General features: G+C 49.1%; 2 protein-coding genes across 8 annotated transcripts in view; one reads left to right on the top strand and one right to left on the bottom strand.

Moving 5' to 3' along the window:
- The window catches only part of SLA (Src like adaptor), an 83,923-nt gene extending 63,541 nt beyond the window's left edge, over nt 1-20,382 (bottom strand). For 5 of the 7 annotated variants that reach the window (XM_050801672.1, XM_050801677.1, XM_050801669.1 and 2 more), the window contains exons 1-2: nt 2,364-2,437; nt 1,570-1,702 (exon numbers count right to left, since the gene is read on the bottom strand). The gene's annotated coding sequence lies outside the window, so the exon portion shown is untranslated. Of the gene's footprint in view, nt 1-1,569; nt 1,703-2,363; nt 6,376-20,118 lie in introns of those variants that run through there. The other 2 variants (XM_050801670.1, XM_050801676.1) reach the window with 2 other exon arrangements.
- The window catches only part of TG (thyroglobulin), a 273,073-nt gene that overhangs the window by 234,349 nt on the left and 14,480 nt on the right, over nt 1-24,244 (top strand). Inside the window, exons 44-45 of the mRNA XM_050800313.1 lie at nt 13,818-13,999; nt 16,980-17,087. Of these exons, the coding sequence (XP_050656270.1) occupies nt 13,818-13,999; nt 16,980-17,087 (290 nt within the window). The remainder of the gene's footprint in view (nt 1-13,817; nt 14,000-16,979; nt 17,088-24,244) is intronic.

The raw sequence follows: 24,244 nt of genomic DNA, 5'->3' as shown, positions 1-24,244 counted from the left end.
GAATGTTCTTCCCAGATAACTCACTGCCTTACTTCCTTCAGGGTCTGCTTATCAGAAAGACCTTGCTTGACCACTTGGATTCAGAGGGAAGCCATATCCCCAGCCTTCTCTATCCCTACATCCTGCACCCTACCCCAGCACTCAGACCTCCTGCCATATTATGTATTTGTCTATTGTCTTTCTTCCCCAACTAGAATGTTTGAAACTGCTATATCTCTGGTGCCTAGAAATGTGTCTAGTTCTGCTAGACAGGTCGCACACAACAGGCACATAGTAAACATTCACTAGGATGAATGAATGAAATTATGAAGAACTGACTATGTGGTGGGCCCTAACCCAGAAGTATTCAATGAAATAATTCACCCTCAAAACTATTACCCTATGAGGTGGGGATTATTATTGCTATTTTTCAGAGAGAAACCAGAATTAAAACCCAGGTCTATCTGCCTCCAAAGTATCCTCTTCGCATGACAGCACTCTGGGAAAAGCCAGGCTTTCCTCCAAGAGCCTTCTGTCTACCATCAATGGTATGCTGGGTACTGAAATGTACACAAACCCAGCTAGAATAAGGGCTACTATGTGCAAAGGTCTTTCCAATTCTACCCACATTCTTTTTTTTTTCTATAGTCATTTATTGATTTATTTATAATTTTAAAATTTCAATAGCCTTGGGGGTTAGCCTAAGTGAAGTAACTCATGCTCTTACTTTACTTTATTTCAACTGTATGGCTGTGAGGTAGGGAACCATGAACCAGTATTTTACACCATTTTTTTTTCCTGGGAAAGAAAGGCTTAATGGGTTTACCAGATGTCTCTAGGTCAGTTAACTAGTCCTTTGGAAAGCCAAGTCTCCACTGCAGGTCTCTGACCCCAATTGCAGGGTGGGGGAGGGACAGGGGTGGCTGGTGGAGGGATCTACCCATGACCCTATCTGTGCTAAACACTAGATCAGGGATGCACTAGCACCACCTTATCCCTACCATATGCAAGCATCACCCAGAGAGATCCTCAGGATTCTGCCCCACACAGTACTGCAAGAGGGCACAGTGGACAACCAAGTGGAAACTGAGCTATGAGCTACGGTCCCACCCTTCCAACAATGAGGAAACTCCTTCTGGACTTCAACCCAATGTGCCCTTGCATTGCCCTCCCTTATCTCAGCCCACTCCCGACCTGAATTTAGAGTTGGACTTGTGCATTTCTCTGTTTCCCCCAAGAAGGCTCCATGGCACTTGGGTTCAACCACCATCAGCCAAGGAGACCTGAAGATGGCAGGTTCTGGAGGACCTCAATCTCAGCCATGCCTTTTACTCCATCCTCTGTCCTTTGGTACCCACCCAGTCCCTCCTGCCCCATCTGGGGCTGAGAAACAGGACATATCAATTGCAGCAAATTGCTACATCCACATAAACAGGGTGTTCAGCATGTTTTTGTAATACCAGCACCTGTTTGTTTAGTCATGCTGGGCCAGGTGTTTCAGCACAAAATACAAATTGAATTCCTCCCCTCAGAAGGGCTTGCAGTCAGATAACAGACAAGGCAAATAACTGAAACACCATTGATACATACTATATGGAGAGATGGACGTCTATTCCAAGACCTCAGGAGGTGGGGATCAGGTGCCGTTGGGCCCCATAGCAGCACTGTCAGCTGGAGTGACACAACGGTCAGGAACTGACGAGGACCCTGCTCCCTCGGTCATCTGTCAACAAAGCAGGGAGAGTGTCCTGGGTGTCCTTGGATTGCAATCATGAGCATCCAAGTTACCCAGAGTCCGAGCCTTAGTTTCCCTAACTGTAAAGTTGGGAGATGGTTAGTAAATATCCTCATAAAGATGTCCAAGAATTCAAATATACACCAATATCTGGAAAATAGTTTGGCTTCAATAAATGTTCATTTTTTTCACTTAATTTTTAAATTTTAATATTAAGATTGTGTCCCAAGCTGTTATCCCTTCTTCAGATAATTATACACAGAAAACAGGAATACAGAGAACGTCCAATCTCTGAACCACCTCAGCTGACCTGAAACCGATTTTCCAAATTGTAGTAAACACAAATGCATGCTCTCTGCTCATGCCAAAGCTGCATAAGTATCAGCTGGATCCCAGTTCACAAACACATGCAGTGCAGCTTCCCAGGGAAGTCACAGTGGGACGGGAGTGGAGCCTCTTACCCCAAGTCCTGCCCCCTGGAGCCACCCACCACCTCAGCAGAGACCCACCCATTTCCTTCAGACCAAAGACAGAGGGTGGGTACGGGATCCGTCAAGTCCCTCTGAAGACCCTCCCCCACATACCACCCAAAGCCACCTATGGCCCACCCAGGGAGTCCTAATGACACCCAGCAAAGTTAGCAACCTACCGGTGGAGCATCAGGGCTGCCTGAGATGTTCTCCATTCGCGGCAAATGATCTTATTTTCTGAAGTAGCAGCTTTCTATTGAAATTCTTCATCAGACGCTGTCATGAGGAATTTCCCCCCCTTTTCTCTTTCTTTCTAACTGGTGAAATTGACAGTCTGCCTACATTAACCAGGCATTCATTTGCATGATCAAAAGCAGATTTGTTCCAAGATGCAATGTTCTGCCTTCCCTTCCAAGCACAGGCATCTCCAAGGAAGGCGAGAAAAATCAGAAACAGAGCGCCTCCGCTGTGCCCCTGAGCTTGGCCAGGAGTCGGCCTCGTCTGGGAGCAGGTGGAGTGGGGGCCCTGTGAGGAGCAGTGGGGGGAGGGCAGCCCATGTGGGAGTTGGAAAGCAGCACCTGGCAGCCCAAGGCGCTGGCACAAGCCCCAGCACAGGAATATCCAGCCTTTGGTGACAGATTATAGTAAGAGGAGCATGCAGGAGTTTCCAGTGTGTGTGTGATTTCCTGAAAGGAGGCACTGCTGCCTTAAATCCCCAGCACTCAGGGATGGGAGGGTGTTAGGGTCTGAACCCAGGGCATCGCGGGGACCTGGATTCAGAAAAATGGGTCACAATTCTTAGCTTTAGCCACATGATGTAGGAGAGTTGCTGAACTGGTCTGAGCTGCAGTTTTTTAGCCTTAGAATGGACACAGTGAGACCCAGCCTGTCTGTCTCTTGCAGTGTTATAAGAAGTGAAAGAGGTATCTCCCAACACCCAGAGAGCCCTGTAGGTCTCATGGCTCTAGGCTGCCCTCGCACACTGTAAACCCTCCACCCTGGAGCCGTAACCCCACATTACCCCTCACAGCTAACGCTTACATGCCACCTTGTCTGATTCTCCCCAGGGACCCTGTGAGCTGGGATTACGGTTCAGAGAAAGCTGAGGATCAGAAGTTTTGACTTGTACCCCCCAAAATAATAAAATATTGTATTTCATGACTGCATTGGTATAAAGAAGAATGTAAAACAGGCTGGATTCATTATTATACTTTCATTATTATTATGTTTTTTCTTCTGATTTTAAAAGAAATTAGAAAGAAAATACTTCTGTGAGTCCCTAAAAGTGCAGTGAGCCCTTGGCCCTGAGCCAGCTGTCCTTGATGGAGAAGTAAGCCCTTGTCCCTTAACACCATAATAAGCAGTGAAGTCAGGAGTCATTCAAGCATTAATCCATGCAACATCTCCCCAACACAGATTTATTCAGAGGCTCCTATGTGCTGGACTCTCTCTAGGCTTTAGAGGGAACAGTTGTAATCCAAACAGATAAAGCCTCTGACTCGGAGAGTTCATGTTGTCATGAAAGGACACAGACGATGTAAGTAAATAAAGCATTTCCGATCTTAGAAGTGCCCTGAAGAACACTGAAGTGGGGCCATTGTAGAGGAGGTGATGGAATGGGGAAAATACTTTAGGGGCAGTCAGGGAAGGCTTTTCAGAGGAGGGGACTTCTGGACTGAGGCCTGAGCAATGGGGAGCCAGCGATGGGGATTGAGGTACAGAGCAAGTGCAAAGGCCCTGGGGCAGGAGTGGTCCTGGCTGTTTGGGGGTCACAGGGAGGTCAGTGCTAGGAGACCCAGTGGCCAGTGGAGGGACTGGGAAGAGAGGAAGTCAGAGGGATGAAGATGACCAGTTGTGAGATCTTGCAGGCCATCAGAAAAGTGACTTTATTCTCTTTGCAGTGGGCAGTTACTGGAATGTTTCAAGCTAATAATAGAAGGTGATTATATTGATTCACTTGTTTAAAAAGGGACATTTCTGGCAGTTATATGGAAAATTGACTATGGAGATGTGACACAGGAAGTAGAGATAAGATTGGGCTCTGTTGTGGAAATCCAGGGGTTGAGCTAGTAACTTAAATTAGGGTTGCAGACATGGATGGTCACAGTTAGAAATGATCAGATTTGGGATGTATCTTGAGTTGGCAGCTGACTATATGAGTTGGGAGTTCAGTAGAGAGGTCAGGGCTATAGATACAGATTTGGAAGAAAACCAAGAAAATGCGATTATCCCAAAAGCCAAGAAAAGAAAGCATTTCCAAAAGGAAGCAAAGGTCAAATGTCACAGAGTCAAGAGACATGAGGGCAGAGATTCGACTCTTGTAGGTCATGGGAGACTTTGATGAGGGCCATTTCAGTGGAGTGACGGGAAGGAAAGGCTGATTGGAATAGGCTGGGGGAAGAGGGGAGGTGAGGACATGCTCACATTGCTTCCCAAACCCACCCTCTCTCCACTGAATGATGCTCTCCACTGGATGCAAACAGTCACCCACGATTTGCAGAGCACTTTGCTCATTCAGCAGCTGTCCTCACTGACTTCACCAAGCTCTGCTGCATGGCAGGAATTATGTCATGTCCATTTGGAATCCTTAGCTCCTGTCCAGCACTAGGTTAGTCTTCAATTCACGTCCCTCAAATGAACAAAGGAGTGTTGTGTCTCCATCTGACTCAGAGCTCTAGAGAAGTCTGGGGCATTTGTTTATTCATTCACTCATCCATTCACATAGTCTTGCAAGAAGCAGGTGAACTCTGGTAGGCTTCCTACTTTTCCGATCGGGATTCTGCTCTGTGTCTCCTTCTTCCCAAATCTGTGATGTTACAACCATTTTTCAAAAGTTGGAGCATAATCAATGAGCAAAAATTGACTACAGGCTCTTTGTGTAAAAAGCTTTCCTCCCCTAAGCCCCTGCCAAGAGCAGCATCTCTGCTTCTGCCCCAGTGTGGTGGAGGAGATGTGTTGTGAACTAGGACAGCAGCAGGGGTGGACTGGAGGTGGGGGCAGGTGGCACTCAGGAGGAAGATTACAGGAACAGGTTACAGCAAAATGTAGGGGAAGAGGGGAATGATTGTAGGAGCAATCAGGAAATACCTGCGTTTCATTCAGGTAATTGAAGGCTAGTCTTAGTCACTAAGGATAGGGAAATAGCGGGAGAAGAAGGTTCTAGAGGTGAGTAAGAACACATATGGATGACAAAGTTAAATTGTGCCTAGGTTGAGTTTGAGGGGTCTGAGAGATTACCAGGTGATGTGAGGCATTTGGATATGAAGGTGTGAGGTTCAAGCTGAAGAGAGACTTGGGAATCATTAGCTTAATAGGTCATTCTTGAAGCAAGGAGAGGAAATGGCCCCACCCCACCAGCATTCGTGGACAGAAGGGGAGGAAAAGGGGACAGAAGTGGCAGCTGGGAGCCTCGGCTTTCAAGAGTAGACAGATACAGCAGAAGGGGGTTCCAGAAATTAGCCTGAGGCAGAGCCAACTAGGAGGAGGAGATGGAGAGGTGGGGGAATGGGGCATCTGCTGGTGGACCTCTGCAAGGCCAACAGTGACCTTGATGGAGGTTGGGGCAGCCAGACAGCCATATGGTAAAGAAGCTGAAGGACAGTTGGAGCCCACCATGTAGACATAGTTTTGGAGTGCATATTTGACTGAGAGCACCTGGATGAAGCGGATGGAGGAGAACCTCCTGTTGGGGACCTCCAGGCAGGCACGTTAGCTCTAGGTGGGGGTGGGACTCATGATGAGCTGCACACTGAAGGTCCGAAAGAGCCAGGGGAAGGTTTGCCCAGCGAGGGGCTCCAGGGCTGTGGGCAGCAAAGGCTGAGCCTCAGAGAGAAGGAGGGCCCTCAGTCCAAGAGAAGGATGGGCCATTCCCTGAGGAGAGGGCAGTGTGGCCTGCAGAGTGTGCTGGCCTTGGGGTTTGCAGCAGGAGACAGGGCCAGGGGGAAGCAGTGCTGAGGGGCCAGTTGGCTCCTTACTGAGGCCCTGCAGTGCGTGGGGCCAAGGCAGGGACACCTGGCCTGGCCTGCTCTGTGCTCCGTGCTCTCTGGCAGATCACATTTGCAAACCAGAATGGGGGAGCCCTTCTCCCAGGCCCTGCCTGAAGCAAAAAAGCAAAAGGTAGGGTGAGGCTCTCCCAACCACCCAGCCCTCTGTTCTTTCTGGCTTCTCCCCTGCTCCTCTGCCCTCATCACTCCATTGACCCCTCGGACCTCACTGCACCCCCTCACCCAGCTGTCCGCATGTCTGAACCCCACCCTCTCCAGTCTAGACTCAACCATCCTCCACGCTGCCTAACCCAGCTCCCCAGGGCACAACTGGGACCCTCACCAGCCAGCACCCCCCGCCCCGTCCCCTTTCCGGCTGCCTGCTCTATGCACTAATCTTGTTCCTTATGGCCCCAGGACAGTCCATATAACATAGATGTTCTGTCTCACAGAAGTAGAAGCCCCATGCAGGCAGAGAACAGCCCAGATGTTCACTGATGTGTCCCAAACGCCGGGAGCTGCTCCTGCCACACTCAGGCACACCGAGGAGAGTTGTCCAAGGGACAGTAAGATGAACAACAAGGGCCTGCAGCCATGTGTTCTCATCATGTCTCTCAGACACCACTCGGCGTGAACATAAGGGCGTTTCTCACCTGTCTTGCTGATTTTCTTTTTAATCATTTACTAACTAGAGGGGAGAGATAAGTCATATTTATTGTCTCCCATGTGTCAGCCTCTTTATAATCATTAATGCATCTCATTCTAACATCAACCCCATTTTATTGACCCAAAATGAAGGCACAGACAGGCATATCCACTGAATACGTTTGTTCATTGGAGGTGAGTCATCTGACGCACAGAACAGAGCTAGATTTGAACCTGAGTCTCTCAAATGCCAAATTTCACATTCAATCCACTGGGCCCCGAGACATTCAGGTTGATGCTGAGGCCCTGCTCAGTCCCTCAGCATTTCCAAGGGGCTCTTCCTTTTCATTAGAATGTGTTCATGGCAGTCCTTCAAAAGCACACAGCAAGGACTGGCCAGTTCATGACAGCCCTTTGTGTAATTCCTGCCTGTAAGAAATCTACAGTCTAAGGCAGACCCCGCCTGTAATTACAGCTCGTGGAAGTCAGCCCGTGCAGTCACACGGTGGTCCCCGCTCCCGCCTGCTGACTCTCTAATTAAACTGGCAATGGCATCTGTGCTCAGGGCCTTGCCAAGCATGAAGGAATGTGTGTCCCAGGTCTTGCTGAAAATGTGCCCCTTCACATTCCCTTGCAACCCAGTGGGGCTTGGGAATTTATCTCCCACTATTTGGGAGACAACTTTTGGATCGTCTCCAAAATATTGACCAGTCAGCAAGGCTGCACCCAATTAGTGTCTGAGATCCCCATAAAATGTGGAACTCTAATCTCAGTCTCGTGGGAGCATAAACTGGGCCCCATCCCTCCAGCTACCTGGCTGTGAAGCTGTTCCAGACCATTTTATGCAAGAGGGACTTCTTTTTGCAATGCCCAGGGGCTTGGTGTCCTAGCACTCCTAAAAGATCATCTTAGAAGGAGTTTCTGCAGAACCCATGAAGGAGACTCCATCCTTGATTGGGGACACTCCTTTTTCTTTTCTTTTCTTTCTTTCTCTCTCTCTCTCTCTCTCTCTCCTCTTTCTCTTTCTTTCTGTCTTTCTCTCTCTCTCTCTCTTTCTTTTTTGAGAGGGAGTCTTGCTCTGTTGCCCAGGCTAGAGTGCAAGCTCCACCTCCCGGGTTCATGCCATTCTCCTGCCTCAGCCTCCCGAGTAGCTGGGACTACAGGCGTGTGCCACCACATCTGGCTTTTTTTCTTTTTGTGTGTGTGTGTGTATTTTTATAGTAGAGATGGGGTTTCACCGTATTAGCCAGGATGGTCTTGATCTCCTGACCTCATGATCTGCCTGCCTCGGCCTCCCAAAGTGCTGGGATTACAGGTGTGAGCCACCGTGCCCGGCCTGGGGGCCACTCCTTTTTCTAGCAGGGGTTTGGAAAAGGGATTCCAAGTGTTTGGACTCAAGCCCAGTGGGGACAAAGCTCAGCTCAGGCCTCTCTACGACATGGGCTTTCCCTGACCTGTCTGAATTGGACTCAAGGCTGAGTCTACAAATATCTAACAACAATGACAATAGACACAGTGCTAAGCCCTTTATAGGTTTCATCTCATCTAACTTCATGACAGTTTTATGATGAGGGTAATTTGTTGTGCCCATTTTACAGATGAAGAAATAGACATAGAGCGACTATATGACTTTCCCAAGTTCATACAGCTACGAAGTCGCACAGTTAGCCTCCAAGACCAGACCTTTCCAACTCTGGGATTTGAAACCCAAGAGGTTTGACTTTAGCATCCTACTTTCAGCCTCTAACCTGTATTATCTCTACAGAGGTCATTCATTCAATGCATATTCACCTATGACATGCCTGCCACCATACTAAGCACTGGGGCTATGGACACACTCCTTGCCCCCTGTGCCATGTAGTACTCTGGAACAATAGGCAAATAAACTAACATCAGAGCACCTGGGTCCTGAGGGCCACGGGGGCCCCTGGTTTAGCCTGGGACAGGTTAATAATCATCATTCACATTTATTGACCATGTGCCAACTACTGTACTCAACCCTTTTAATGCATGTTTCATTGGAATCTGTTAATAATTCATGCAATAGACATTTTTCATTATCCACCTTGTATAAAGAAGGAAACTGAGCTACAGAGAGAGACAGCAATTTACTCGGGGTCCCAGAACTACAAGGCAGTTCTGTGCTTTCAACCATTATCTCTGGAGCCTGACCTTTCAACCATTATCTGTCTTGTTTCCTGGAGGAGGTAAGCCCTGAGCAAAACCTGAATGTTCTATTGTAATCTTATTGCTGGCTGTGAAGTTCCCAGGCCAACGGCATCGGCATCACCTGGGAACTTGTTAAAATGCACGTTCCTGGGCTCCATTCTGGACCTGCTGAGTCAGAATCTGTATTTTATCAAGATTTCAGTCTACTTTAATGCTCATGGGATTAAAAAGCATGCTTCTAGTTCAATAGCTGTTATCCAGGCAAACTAGGGAAAGGTGTTTAGGCAGGAGGAACAGCAGGCACAAAGGCTTAAAAGTAAGAGAGAACATTTGGTGTGGAGGAAACAGCACTCCTCACATGGCCTGGGCACTTTGGGAATATTTCAGCAGCCTAGTTCTCAGGAGTCACAGAAATTGAAGGCCCAGTGGCGCCTCGTCAGGGTGGCAAGGGCAAGGCACTCCTGGGTTTGTTGCCCACCTGTATGGCTTACTCAGCTGTGTAAGACAGCACTTAGCCTCTCTGAGCCAGTTTCCTTGTCCACCCTCTCAGGATGGTTATGGGGGTGAATGAGGAGAGGGCGCACCACGGGCCCAGCACAGTATCTGACACACAATGGGTGCTTGCTGCGTGGCCCTTGTACTAATCTTGGCTACTCCCTTTGCCGACGTGACTCAGGCAGCATCATCCTCACCCCTTGGTGGTCTCCTCTAAGTTCCAGCAAATGACATTACACAGGGAGGAGACAGTTTATGAACTTGTTTTACTCCTCTGCAGCCCAGGAAGCATTGGTATCTTGGCGAGGGCTCTCACTATGACCCCCTCGTGTTATGTGTGAGAAAATGGTGCCCAGAGAGAGGAAGCCACTCCCTCGAGTTTGTACAGTGATTGCCACATAGCGGGTGCTGGGACTTGGAGGTCCTGGTGCCCAGACCTCAGCATAGCTCCCTAATGTTTAGACTTGAAGGCAGATTATGCCTCCCATGTAGCAAAGCAGCCTGGGGACAACTCACTTAAGTGCCACTGCACCCTTGTCCTTGTACCCTCCTGGGCTCCCAGAACTGAGTTCTCTCCACTTCCGCTCCAGCCCTGGGCATTAGACTTACCCAATATCTGTGGTGGGGGTGTCATGGATTCCTTCTTTACACAGCATCTGTGAGCAGTACTTGGCCTTCGAATTTGGCACCTTCCGCCGGCCCCACCTACCTTTGCTCATCACCCAATCTCCTTGCTGACAGCCCAGAGCTGAGAAAACAGGCCGTAGCATTGAGACAGCCACTGGAATGAGCTAGTATATTTTCTTGCACAGTTTTTCAACTATTCGTATTATTTGTATGAAGGAATGAGGATAGATATAAAAACAAGAGAACCTTCTTCCTTGAAGATAGATACACATAGCATTTTTAAAATGTTTTCTTCATGTAATAAAGCAGTTTGGGGCCCTGTGTTCATCCTTCAGTTTTCTAATTGAAACCAATGAATCCCATGATGGATACAAGTAGGTCTCCTTGATTAAGGGCATATGCCAGACTTTGAGCTAGGTGCTTCTAAACGTTATCTCTAATTCTCGAAACAATGCTGTGAAGTAATTTTACTTAACTCCATTTTCCCTGTGAGGATCCTGAGGATTAGAGAGGCTAAGTGACTTACCCAAAGTCACACAGCTGGGAAATGTAAGAGCTGGAACCCAAATTTGGGTTGCCAGCTCCAGGCCCTTGCTCCTTGCACTGAGACTTCCTGGCTCTTCTTAGCCCGCACCCATGGACAACCAGACAGGACTAGGAGTAGGACCCTTAGCAGGTGACTGCATTCTTCACTTCATCTTCACAGGAGACAAAAACAGGGCCCGTATGAATGCACACAATGCATTCACATTTGGAAGATGTCTGGCTCAGAGAGAGGAAAAAATGTATTTTCCAAGATCCCCCCAAATTTGGCAGTTAGCACTTGAACCCTAAGTTTTGACTCCAAACTCAATGCTCTTTTCACTGCTCTGGGCCAGGCACTTCATGGGCAAACCACCCATCCTTCCATGGGCTGAGGTCCCGGTGTCCACAGCTCTGATGTGGGGTCCTGCTTAAGTTATAGCTGGGGTAACGAGCCTGTCTCTTACCAGCAGTAAGACCTGGGGTTAAATCTTGCCTCACGTGTCCTGTCTGTATGACCTTAAACAAGCTGGGTAGGTTCTCTCAGCCTCAGAATTATGGTTCACAAAATGGGGTAACATCATGCCCAATTCACCTTGTTATTTTGATGCTTCCTTGCAACATACATGTGAAATGTTTAGCACAAAATTTAGAAATAGCAGGAGGGGTGCCAGTGGGTTACTAATATCATTTATGTAATGAGATACTCCAGGCAGAAAAGGACAGAGAATATAATGCAGTTTTTTCCCTAAACTATTAGCAGGTTGTAGAGTCCACATAATGGGTTGTGGGTGAGTATTTTTTGAATAGACTAGACTAGGCTAGGATAGAATAGAATGGAGACTCTCAGATGCATTGTGGATGGTAATAGTATGGAGTGTGAACATTATTCATGAATGCTATTTCGGGGGTCATCCTGAAGGATCAGTCAGTCCACAGGGTGGTTCAGCCTGGCGTCTCATTCGGCCAGTCCGAGTGTAAGCCATCCCACCAGGAGGGACTGTTCCCACCAGGAGGGGCTGTTCCCACCAGGAGGGGCTGTTCCCACCAGGAGGGACTGTTCCCATCAGGAGGGACTGTTCCCACCAGGAGGGGCTGTTCCCAGCAGGAGGGGCTGTTCCCACCAGGAGGGACTGTTCCCACCAGGAGGGGCTGTTCCCACCAGGAGGGACTGTTCCCACCCAGGAGGGGCTGTGCCCACCCAGGAGGGACTGTTCCCACCAAGAGGGACTGTTCCCACCAAGAGGGACTGTTCCCACCCAGGAGGGACTGTTCCCACCAGGAGGGGCTGTTCCCACCCAGGAGGGGCTGTTCCCACCAGGAGGGGCTGTTCCCACCAGGAGGGGCTGTTCCCACCAGGAGGGGCTGTGCCCACCCAGGAGGGGCTGTTCCCACCAGGAGGGGCTGTGCCCACCAGGAGGGGCTGTGCCCACCAGGAGGGACTGTTCCCACCAGGAGGGACTGTTCCCACCAGGAGGGACTGTGCCCACCCAGGAGGGGCTGTGCCCACCCAGGAGGGACTGTTCCCACCCAGGAGGGACTGTTCCCACCCAGGAGGGACTGTTCCCACCCAGGAGGGACTGTTCCCACCAGGAGGGGCTGTGCCCACCCAGGAGGGGCTGTGCCCACCCAGGAGGGACTGTTCCCACCAGGAGGGACTGTTCCCACCCAGGAGGGACTGTTCCCACCAGGAGGGACTGTGCCCACCCAGGAGGGGCTGTGCTCACCCAGGAGGGGCTGTGCCCACCCAGGAGGGACTGTTCCCACCAGGAGGGGCTGTTCCCACCAGGAGGGACTGTTCCCACCAGGAGGGGCTGTGCCCACCCAGGAGGGGCTGTGCTCACCCAGGAGAGGATGTACTCACCCAAGAGGGAATGTGCCCACTCAGGAGGGGCTGTGCTCACCCAGGAGGTGATGTGCCCACCCAGGAGGGGCTGTGCTTACCCAGGAAGGGCTGTGCTTACCCAGGAGGGATTGCTCACTGATGGAATTCTAATCACAGGTCCCGTGTGCTTGTAAATGTTTGGAGAAGCAATTTAAACACACCAGAGTGTGCTGATAAGCACATTTCACCGTTTACATAAAGTCCTCGAAATATGTAAACACATAGCACAAGACTGTGCTGGGGCCCAGGAGGCTGGGCCTCACACCTGGGGCTGCATCCCAGACTTTCCTCTGCCCATTGTCTTCAGAAAGGAGGAAACTGGGTCCTGGGGGAAGGCAGTGAATGGCTCCAGACTCCCACAGTGCCGACAGCAGCAATACCAAAACAAGGAATGAACAGAGAGAGAGGGGAATTTCAGAGAGAAATAGAGAGAGAAGGAAAGAGAAGGGGAGAGAAGGGGAGGGGAAGAGGAGGTGAAGGAAGGGAGAGAAAAGGGGAAGCACGAAGGAAGGAAAGAGAAAGACAGGGAAAGGAAAATAGAAAAAGTCGCTCCCGTCTGGACACACATCCCTGAGGGAGCTGCGTGCCTTCCCTGGCCATCCTATATAAAATAGCCCTGGCCCCAGCATTCCCTATCCTTCTCATACCGCCTTATAGTTCTTGGTAGCACCTGTTCCCTGATATACCATACATTTATTTGCTCATTTTCCACCTCTGCCCACTAGAACGTGAGCCCCAAGAGACAGGGAGCTTGATCGGCATGTCCGTGGCTGTTTCTCCAAGCCTGGGGCACTGCTGGCTCTGGTGAAGAGTGTGACTATCTGTATAAAAGTGTGCATGAAGCATTCATATGACGAGTGACTGAGTCCATGAATGAAACTGAATTTAGCTCTCCTAACATGACCAGACCACAGTTACTCATGAGTTGGCTGAGCAAGGAGCCCAGTAAAACAAGTGAAACTCGGGTGTTTGACCTGTTCTCAGACTGCAACAATGGTTCACATTAACAGAGCACTTATTAAGTGCCAGGTACCATTTTAACTACTTGCCATAATCCTATGTGGTAGGCACTCCCATTTTCAGATGGGGAAGGCAGGCACAGAGGGAGATAGCCATTTGCTTAAGGACACACAGCTAGAAGAGGCAGAGCTGAGATTCACACTCAGACAGTCTGGCTTCTACTTGTGTTTAATGCCATGCTCCACTGCTTCCCAGAGAGAAAGTTCTAGAGCAACAGTTTGAGGGACACTGACTTGGACCTTTCAGAATCCAGCTGGGGAATTTCATATCTTTTTTCTTTTTTCTAGCAATTTGAGGAAAGTCAAGGCCGGACCAGTAGCAAAACAGCCTTTTACCAGGCACTGCAGAATTCCCTGGGCGGTGAGGACTCAGATGCCCGCGTCGAGGCTGCTGCTACGTGGTATTACTCTCTGGAGCACTCCACGGACGACTACGCCTCCTTCTCCCGGGCACTGGAGAATGCCACCCGGTAAGCTAAGCTGCAGGAGGGTGCAGATTCCTACTGCTATGTTTTGGAGCGGACCTAGTTGATGTTCAGGTCATGAATGTGGCTTAGTGCTTGTGGTTTCCTCTGCATCATTCATTCAGCCTACAGCATGGGGAGCTTCCCTACTGAGGGGCAGCCCTGGGGGACATGTGGGATGGACCCTGCTGCCATGAAACCCCAGGTCAATGGGAGAAATGAGCGGTGACTCCGGCTCTTCCTAGACCATGAGGGAGCTGTCAGAGGGCAGAGACAAAGCACTTGCGAGAGGTGCCTGGTGCACGCTCCACCTGATGCAGCTGCTCAGTGAGTGCCCAGGACAGCCTTCCACACTCCTGGCCTCGCATTCAATGAGCCCAGTGCCCCCAGTCTTGGCTGTCCATCAAGCGCACATGGGGGCATTTAAAGGGTAGGTGACACGCAGGGCCCATAGTGGGGCAGCATTTTTCAAAGCTCCCTCAGCTGATTCCACCCTGCAGCCCAGGCTCACCTGGCACAAGGGAAGCAGAGGCCTGGAGGCGGGGAGGTTTTGTGGCTGATGCCACTCCCCGAACAGGAACAGCCCAAGCTCTGACAGCCCTGCTCCCTCTCTCTGGGGCCCGCTGTTTCTTGTATCCACTGCTTACATGCCTTTTCCCCATTTACGCTCAAGCTTCTCTTACTTGGGGATGGCTGCCCAAACCCCCACCCCGAGATGGCTAAAGACCGCGGCCCCCAGGCCCTCCTGTCCTCAGGGTCCCTCTCTTGCAGCATGCCCCCTGCCCCGGGGGTTGTCAGGACAGACCGCCTCCCTCTCCTAGTACTGCATTAGCTCACTGAGGCTGAGAACTTTTACAGAAATGCACGGCAGATGCACAAGAAATGATGTTTGAATAGAAATAAGGAAATAACCAGGGCTCCAGTCCTTTCTTCCTTCTGAGCCCCCTAGGATGAGACCACAGTGGGGACTCCAGCTCTCAGGTCACCTTTGAGTCCCCTCACAGGCGATGAGTCTTGGTTTCCCGAGGGCTCCCTGCTCCCATTGGGAAGAATGGGTGGGATGCAAGTGCTTTCAGCATTCTGTGCCTCCTTTTCTCTCTCCTTCCGGGAGGCCCACACTGACCATTTGCTTGTTGTGCCTGGGGACAGAGCCAGTGTCAAGGCTCAGCATCCTTTGCTGAACTGGAGCCTGTTGGGAAGGGATGGGCTGGAAGGTGTTGGAGACCCACTGCCCTGCTTGGTCTCTCCACTCAGGAGCCTGAGGTTTCTAATTGGAGGGTCACTGGCTCAGAATAAAACTGTGCCACCCACTTGCATCTTGGGGACTAAAAGGCTTTAATTTTCCCTCTAGTGGAGATCTCCACTTTAGATGAAATAGCTAGCAGCTATTCTGGGAGGCCTTGCCCTGGGCTGGACCATAAGAACTCACAGATGTCCAGTCCCTGACCCTGAGAGGCTTATAATCAAGTCAGGACTGGGCTAGATCGCATTGCAGAGAGAGCTCAGGGCTAGGTTCTTGCCTTAATTTTGCCTTATCTGACCTTAAGGACAACCTGCGTGCTGGGGTGAGAGCTGAGACTGAGAGAAGGCAGCATCACCAAGGGAAGCCCCACTTGGAAGACGAACTCCAGCTCAACCTTAGCTCGGGTCCTCCTTCTCTCTGGCACAGACTCAGGCCCTGGCCCTGTCTCCTTGGTGGTTTACTGGGCAGTGTCCCGCCCCAGGCCTGCCAGCACATGATGCTCCCCATAGGTTTGATCCTGTCCCTGTCCTGCTTACAATGCCTCAAGGTGCACGGGAGGAATCTCAGTTGGCTTCATCTGCCCCCAAGAAGCCCACAGTGCCCCACCCAACTACAGAGCCTCACCTGGGAAGACTCTAGCACCCAGCAGACGCACCAAAGGTTTTTATCCCAATGACCAGGAAAGGAAGACGGGCACCCCTTTTGCTGAGGGACTCCCATGGGTGTTATTAAACTTGGTCATTACAAAACCTCTTCCAGGTAGGGACCCTTGGCCCCACTTCTCAGCTGGGATGACAGAGATTCAAGGAGATAAAAGAACTACTGAGTATCTCACCTTTACTCCATAAAGGAGATGGAATTGAAAACCTGGTGGCCCAGGGTCACTGAGGTCTGTCTGACTCTTGCCTGGTGGGAGCCGCCTCTCTAAACACACAGGCTGTGTGTCAGCACACGCAGGGCCCCACTCTTGTAAGCCGCTGCTTCTGAAATTGATTTGTGCTACCTTCAAAGGTGAAGCAAGTACATAACTTAGGGAGGTTTCTGAGCCTCCTCATCTGGACATTTTGGACTGGATCTTTCTTTCTTGTGGGGTTCCCCTTTCCACTGCGGGATGTTCAGCAGCATCCTGACCCCCACACACTAGATGCCAGTACAACCCTTTCCATTCCCAGTGTGACAACCAGGAATGTCTCCAGGCATTGCCAAAGGGTTCTCTAGGGGAGGTAGAGATGGAGGTGGCAAAATCCCACCTGCTGAGAGCCACTGGGCTGAGCTAAGGGTACCATGTGCCTGAGCTATCTTTGGGGGCTCTGACTTCTTTTAAAATGCACAATGATTTTATGTTCCATTCCACAGTATATTGCATTTAACTCCACTGTATATTGCACTTATGTTACTATAAAATGTTTTGCTTCCTCATCTTTAAGTGAAATTGATGTCCTAGGAAGACGTTTATTTCATGGGATTTTTGACGCCTAAAATACATCAGCATGGGCACCAGTTTTTGAGCCCATGACCTACCAGAGGACACTGTGTACCTACCACACCCTGGCTCTCCCATCAGTGTGGCAGTGGAGCCACTTGGAGAGCACTGCTGGGGAATGGGAAGAAGGTGTTCTTGTAGGCCTGCGCAGGGGGGTTTTGGGGGCCAAGGGGACACCTTGCTGGGAGAAGCCCTTTCCAGGCACCATTGCCCACAGAGCCATGTTTAATCAGACTCCCCCCATGTTCTCCTTTCACCAGGGACTACTTTATCATCTGCCCTATAATCGACATGGCCAGTGCCTGGGCAAAGAGGGCACGAGGAAATGTCTTCATGTACCATGCTCCCGAAAGCTACGGCCGTGGCAGGTAAGATGCTGCAGGGAAGCAGAGAAAGGAAGGTAAAACTGAAAGACAAGTCCCAGTTCAATGACATGGGACACACCACCTAACCTCTCTAAGCCTCAGTTTCCTCATCTGAGAAATAGAAATAATTGTAGTAGCCACTTCATCTCACTGTCTTGTTGGTGGGGAAAGTTAAAACAAGTGGTGTGAAAGGCTTTGCAAATGATGACGACACAGTTTGGAATTGCAATGTTAGTTGTTAATTGATTAATTTGACTGGAGGGAAGGCTTTTTCATTTACTCTATGTATTTATTCCTCTAGAAACTGAGCACTAGCTTAAGACAAATGGCTTTCCAAAGTATAAAAAGGCTTTTTTTCCTCAACCAAAGGAAAGTTGTATTCGTGCTTGATTTATATATCATTCTTACTTCCAGAATAGGTTCCAGCTCCCTTAGAATAAAATATCAGGTGCAATGAAGTCATCAAAATGAGAAAGAGAAATAAGGTACAAGCGAAAGAAAACCAACCATAAAGGAAGGGCCAAGCAATGAGCTTAGAATTTAGCCTTGAGTTTCCCAGAAGCCAAGGAAAAGATTTTAAAAAGAAGAAGTAAAGAAAGATCTGGGTTTCGTAACTCCAGTAGCTGAACAAAGGAAGCCGAGACTAAGTGACAGGGACGCACGTGATCTCGGCTTCGGAGTGAAAGAACAATGCAAAGAGGGTAGCTGGGGACTTGGATGACCGGCAGTTTGAAGGGAGGTCTATGGGGCTATCTGTTCTACTGCCCCATGAGCTTACAGTCCTGAGCCATTCATCCATGTGGGGAAACCCCAGAACACTTCCCACTGAGGCAGTGACTTCGTGCATTAAACCACATCAGATCAGAGTGAGGTGCCTTTGGCAAGACGATCTACTCCTCTAGGGGCAGGAAAGTAGTGATGTCCTTGTGCTCAGCCTCCCGTAAGCATTCACAGGTAACAGATCATCAGGACCACATGTCTCCAAAAGATGCCAGACGATTATTGTTTTATTTTATATATGAATGGGAGCAAAGCCTGCCATCTGGGGTCAAGAACATTCATCGCTCACATCCATGGTCTATTTTTTTTTTTTTTTTTTTTTTGAGATGAAGTCTCGCTCTGTCGCCCAGTCTGGAGTGCAGTGGTGCAATCTTGGCTCACTGCAAGCTCCGCCTCCCAGGTTCATGCCATTCTCTTGCCTCAGCCTCCTGAGTAGCTGGGACCACAGGTGCCCGCCACCACACCTGGCTAATTTTTGTGTGTGTGTGTTTTTAGTAGAGACGGGGTTTCACCGTGTTAGCTGGGATGGTCTCTATCTCCTGACCTCGTGATCCACCCGCGTAGGCCTCCCAAAGTGCTGGGATTACAGATGTGAGCCACCGTGCCCTGCCCCCTGGTCTGTTTTATGGGCAACAGGGAGCTGGGTGAAAGGACTGCAGCTTTAGAGGTGGGGGTGCAGCCATACCACCTACCTGCTGTGCCATCATAGGTAGTTTTCTTTGTCTCTCTGATCTTCAATATCCTTACCTACAAAATAAGGCTAATAATTTTTCCTCTTAGGGTTGGCATTAACAGTGTCTGGAACATAAGTTATCCAACCCATAACAGGGCTTTACCCTGTGTTACTTAGCAAGGCAAGGGAATTCTTATAAACACACATCATTTATCTTTATAATTAGCAACGCCCCTAGAGTAGGCTGAATAATGGCCACCTGAAGATTGACTCCTCCCCATGTCCTTCTTTCACCAGGGACTACTTTATTACCTGCCCTGTAATTGACATGGCCAGTGATTTGGCCACCTTCCTCCCATTCCCCAGTAATATTTACTCTCCAAGTGGCCTCACTGCCACTAGAGGAAAGAAAGGACGTTCTCATTTCTCCTAAGCACTCATTAGTTACCTGCTTTCCCCAAACAGTCTCTCTTTTTTTTTTTTTTTTGATGGGGTCTCCCTCTGTTGCCCAGGCTGGAATGCAGTGGCACAATCTCAGCTCACTGCAACCTCCACCTCCCAGATTCAAGCAATTCTCCCACCTCGGCCTCCCAGTAGCTGGGATTACAGGCACACACCATGACTCCTGGCTAATTTTTGTATTTTTAGTAGAGATGGGGTTTCACCATGTTGGCCAGGCTGGTCTTGAATTCTTGACCTCAAGTAATTGACCCATCTTGGCTTCTCAGAGTGCTGGGATTATAGGCATGAGCCACCGCACCTGGCCCAGACTCTTGCATTTTTAAAGCACTCCACAAAAAAAGTTCAGAGCCCAATTCTGCAGAGTTGAAATGGTCACCTCGATTTTACAGAGGAAGTGTGTCTCAGTCTATTCGAGCTGCCATAGTAAAATACCTTAGCTGAATAGTGGCCCCCAAAAGATCTCAGGAACCAATCCCTGGAACCTGGAATATTACTTTATAAGGAAACAGAACCTGGGCAGATGTGATTTAGTTAAGGATGTTGGCATGGGGAGATAATCCTGGATTACCCTGGAAGGGCCCTGAATGCAATCATAAGCATCCTTATAGGTGAGAGCCAGAGGGAGAAGTGCTGTCTACAGAAGAGAGAGGCAATGTGACCACAGAGTCAGAGACTGGAGTGATGTGGCCACAGGGAAGGAATGCCAGTAGCAGCCAGAAACTGGGAGAGCATGGGGAGGGAGTGTGGCCCTGCTGTCACCTTGGTTTTGGCTCAGTCAGACTGGTGTTGGGCTTCTGGCCTTCAGAACTATGAGAGAAAAAAAGTTTTGATGGTTTTTAACCAGTAAGTTTATGGTGATTTGCTACAGCAGCTGCAGGAAACTCATGCAGTCCCCAAGGCGTTCTCATTTCCCCGGAGCACCCATCATTTACCTGCTTTCTCCAAACAGACTCTTCTGTTTTTATACCACGCCACAAAAAAATGTCCAGAATCCTTGTGAGCTCTGCAGGGTTGAAATGATTACCTCTGTTTTACAGGTATGAAGTATGTCTTAGTCTGTTCAGCCTGCCATAGTAAATATATCTTAGCCTGGATAATTTATAAACAGCATACACTTACTGCTCACAGTTCTGGAGACTGGAAGTCCAAGATCAAGGCATGGGAAGATTTGGTGTCTAGTCGGGGGCTCGCTGTCTGCTTCACAGGTGGTGCTTTCTTTCTGCATTCTCTCATGGCAAAAGGAACAAACATGTTCCCTAAGGTCTCTTTTATGAGACCGCTAACTCCATCCATAAGGCTCCACCCCCATGACCTAGTTACTCCCCAAAGGCCCTGTCTCTTAATACGAACACACTGGGGATTCCATTTCAGCCTATGAATTCTGGAGGGACATAAATATTCAGAGCATAGCCGAGTCTGAGGTTCAAGGAGTTCAACACAATTCCCTCGAGGACAAGCAGCTGGTTAGTTAGAGAGCAGCAACCCACCCGCAGCTTCTCTGAGCCTCAGAACTCTTTCCACTCCAACACGCAGTCGCTTTGCTTAGAACTATAATTTCAGCCTGACCTACAGATTCAAGCAACTGCCTCCAGGTTATAAGAAGAAAAATAAGTGGCAGGCCAGGATTCTGGGAAGGAGGCATTGAGGGAGAGAAGGAATGATGACGAGAGCCATGTGGTTTGGGTGGAGATGAAGGTGCCCTCCTAATCCAGTGGTCTATGGCCACCCATGGCGAGGGAGGCCCAGCATGGGAAATGGTTCCTAGAATCAGCCTTGGCAGTGACCTCCTCGCCAGGGCTCTCAAGAATCTACCCTCCATCTGACTCTTTTGTCTGATTCTCTGCCTTCCTCACATGCAAGGCAGAGATTACAGTGAAAGGTGTAACTCTCCCACAGCAAGTTCATTAAAAGCCTTACAAATATGCACATACTGTTAGACCCCAGAATTTACAGTGGCAAAAAATAAGAAATGAGTCTTCTACATGAGGGTGAAAACAATAAAAGCAAAACAAAATGAAAGCATTCATATCATTGCTGTCTGAATCAATAGTGCTTGGACCCTACCCGGCTCACTTTCATAGGCTGCTGTAACAAAGTGCCACCAAAGCAGCTTAGAGCAATAGAAATGTATTGTCTCAAGTTCTGGAAGCCACAAGGATGAATTCAAGGTGTCAACAGGAGCACCTCTGTAGGCACTAGGGAAGGATGCGTTCCGGCCTCTCTTTTAGCCCCTGGTGGCCTAAGGCGATTCTTGGCTCATAGATGTCTGTGTTCTTCGTCTGGTATTTCTTCACATCGTCTTCCTTTGTGCATGTCAGCCTCTGGACCCAAGGTCCCCACCATCCATGTTGGTTAGGGCCAACACTAATGACCTCAGTTTTACTTGATGACCTCTGTAAAGATCCTATCTCTAAATAAGGTCCCATTCTGGGTATTAGGGATAAAGACCCCAACATATCTTTTTGAGGGAGACATAGTTCAATCCATAACATTGCCTTTCTCTAAAATAACTGAGTCTGCCAAGCAGGCTTTTGAGCGGCAATGGTCCAAAGTGGTCTATTTTGGACCTGGGATTGGGGTGGTCCTCAGAGGAGCAATCCTAACAGAGTAGAATCACAACCTCAGTCTCCCATGGCCAGTGTGGGTTTCTCTGTTACTGAGTTATGTCCTCATGTCCCTAGAGACAGGGCTCCACTGCGCTGACCCCGGGAACCTCCCATGAAACCAAGCCATGTTCATGCAGAGACCCTCATAACTGCCTCCCATGGCTTCATGGCTCTCCACACCTCAGAGCCCAGTGACCCTCCTGGCACAGATGAGGACTTAGCAGGTTCTCAGGAAATCATACTGAAGGATAGATAGTCAGGAATGAGTCCTTTCTACTTTAGTTTTTAGGCTCCATGGGGCTCAGTTTTGCCACTTGTGAAGTGGGAGTAGGGAGGCCGAAGAGGTCTAAAGCACTGATTCTTCACTGGGTTCTAGGGAGCCTGGATCCTGAGCCTCTGTGAGGAGGGGGCAGGTCTGAGCCTCCCAGCCCCTTTCTCCTTATGTCACAGACTGAGCTTTGAGTAACATTTCAAAGTTATTCAATTTAGAAAGTATGAAAAACTACTGGATCCAGTCACCCAAAGGCATCGTTTAGTTCTCAGTTCTATCACTTTTGGAGGAAAGAGACACGCAGATCCACTGAAACATTTTATAGTAGCAGTATTCCTATTCTTGTGGAGGCAGAATAATGCCCTGGTCAAAAGCAGAGATGCTGGCATCTACTATTTTGGTAAAAAACATATCCTTGAGTCTTATCAGCTCAGTGACCTAAGGCAAGTCATGTAACCTCTTTGGTGACTCAATTTCTTCATGTGGCAAATGGGTATAATAATAGGACCCATCTCAAAGGTTGTGACAATCGTTAATTTTACATAAAACAGAGACTGGCAAATAGTGCTAAGAATATTCTGTTCTTCTTGGCCATCAGAATGCATTCTTGACAACCCCCTGTGTAGATGTCTCCTCTCTCCATCACCATCACATATGGTGCCATCTATGTAGTAGATAATTGCATCAATGAATGACTCACAGAAACTAACTGATTTGATTTTTGGCAAGTTTATCTTATTGTCCCAAAAAGACATCTCTCTTCTCTCTCTCTCTCTCTCTCTCTCTGCCCTGGCGCTGTCACATCTCTCATTTTATTTCTGGCTCAAATCTACATACTTAAAATATACGTGTGTTACATTTTCAGCCATCTGTCTCATACCTCCATTTCTGTCAGCATATATTAGCTTTCCTGGCAACAGCTAGTGAAAAAAATACAATGAATTATTGCTTTCTTATAGACTATTGTAAACTGATCACAGAATAGTGTGATTTTCTTACTGTGCACCTGGATTATAGATGAGATTTTCATTCCTGAAATTGAGGGCAAACTTCTATGGGAAAAGAATAGGTATAACAGATGGAGAGGAGACAGGGAAATCAAAATCTCTAGTGTGAGGAGAAGGTTCCAGTTTCAGATTCAGATTCAGATTCAAAGAATCAAAGAATATAGAAGATGAGACCGTCTAGCTCCTTTATTTTACTTGTAAAGAAACAAAAGCCCAGGGATGTGAGCAGATTATTTCCCCGTCCCTGAGCCAGTGAGTGGCAGTCTGGACCCATGTCCTGTTCCCTGCCCTCTCTCCGGCATTCTTTCAATTGTTCCCACTTTATCCTAAATCTTATTGAGTGCCTACAATGGCCAAGTCCACATACCAGCTGTGTGGCCTTGGGCAAGTCACTTAACCTCTCTGAGCTTCCATGTAGCCTCACCTATATCTGGAGAGAGTAACAGGTCCTGTTCCACAGGGCTATGGGAGAATTTGGGGACACTGCCTGCATGGTGTTTAGCCCAGAGCTGGCATCTGGATTGTGTGTCTGAATGTGTCTGCATGTGAGTGTATGCGTGTATGTGTGTCTGTGTGTACAATACCTGGCAGCTTTGATTTCCAAGGTTGCTGATGAGAGAAAAAACTCACCAGCTTTCTCCTGTTCATCTCTGCTCACTGGCGAAGCTTTGAGCCAGTTTCTCCCATGGTCTGTCCCTGGAGCCCTCTGTTTGAGGAAGTGGGGTTGCCAGTGAGGCCTGTAATCCAGGGCTTCTCAACTTGGGCACTGTTGATATTTGAGGCCAGATAACCCTTTGTTGTGGGAGGCTGTGCTGTGCATTGAAGGATGTTTAGAAGCACCCCTGGCTTCTACCCACCTGATACCAGCAGCCCCAGTCCCTCTAAGCTGTGCCAACCACAAATGCCTCCAGACATTGTCAGATGTTCCCTGGGGACACAATCCTTGCTGGTCGAGAACTACTGCTGGAATCTATTAGAACTGAAGTTATTACTAACAGTACCTGAAAGGAAACAGCAGCCCCTTTCCCACACACTGCCCCCGAATCAGTGCAGGATGGCCCTGGCCAAGATGCTGTCCCTGGCCCCATGGAACCCCCTCAAGCAGATGGAGTGTGCCAGAGAAACAGGGGTGGCTTCAGTGATTCTTTGTAACAAAGCTGACCTAGAGGCCGGCAGGCCTCCAGGTTCACATGCAGAGGGGCTCTGGCCTGCTGTCTCTCCCAGGTCTGAGGGCCTGGGCATTCTCTCTGATGCCTCCTGCGTTCTCTCTAATGCCTCCTGTCACTTGCCCAGGTACCTCTCAAGGTGCCACCTGCTTATTCTGCTGGGACCCTTCCCTCCCTGCCCATCTCTGGTATTTC

The sequence above is a fragment of the Macaca thibetana genome, chromosome 8 (assembly GCF_024542745.1).
Source record: "Macaca thibetana thibetana isolate TM-01 chromosome 8, ASM2454274v1, whole genome shotgun sequence".
In the NCBI taxonomy this organism is placed as follows: domain Eukaryota; kingdom Metazoa; phylum Chordata; class Mammalia; order Primates; family Cercopithecidae; genus Macaca; species Macaca thibetana.
The sequence above is the reverse complement of the archived record's forward strand: the minus strand, read 5'-3'. Positions and strand labels throughout refer to the sequence as shown.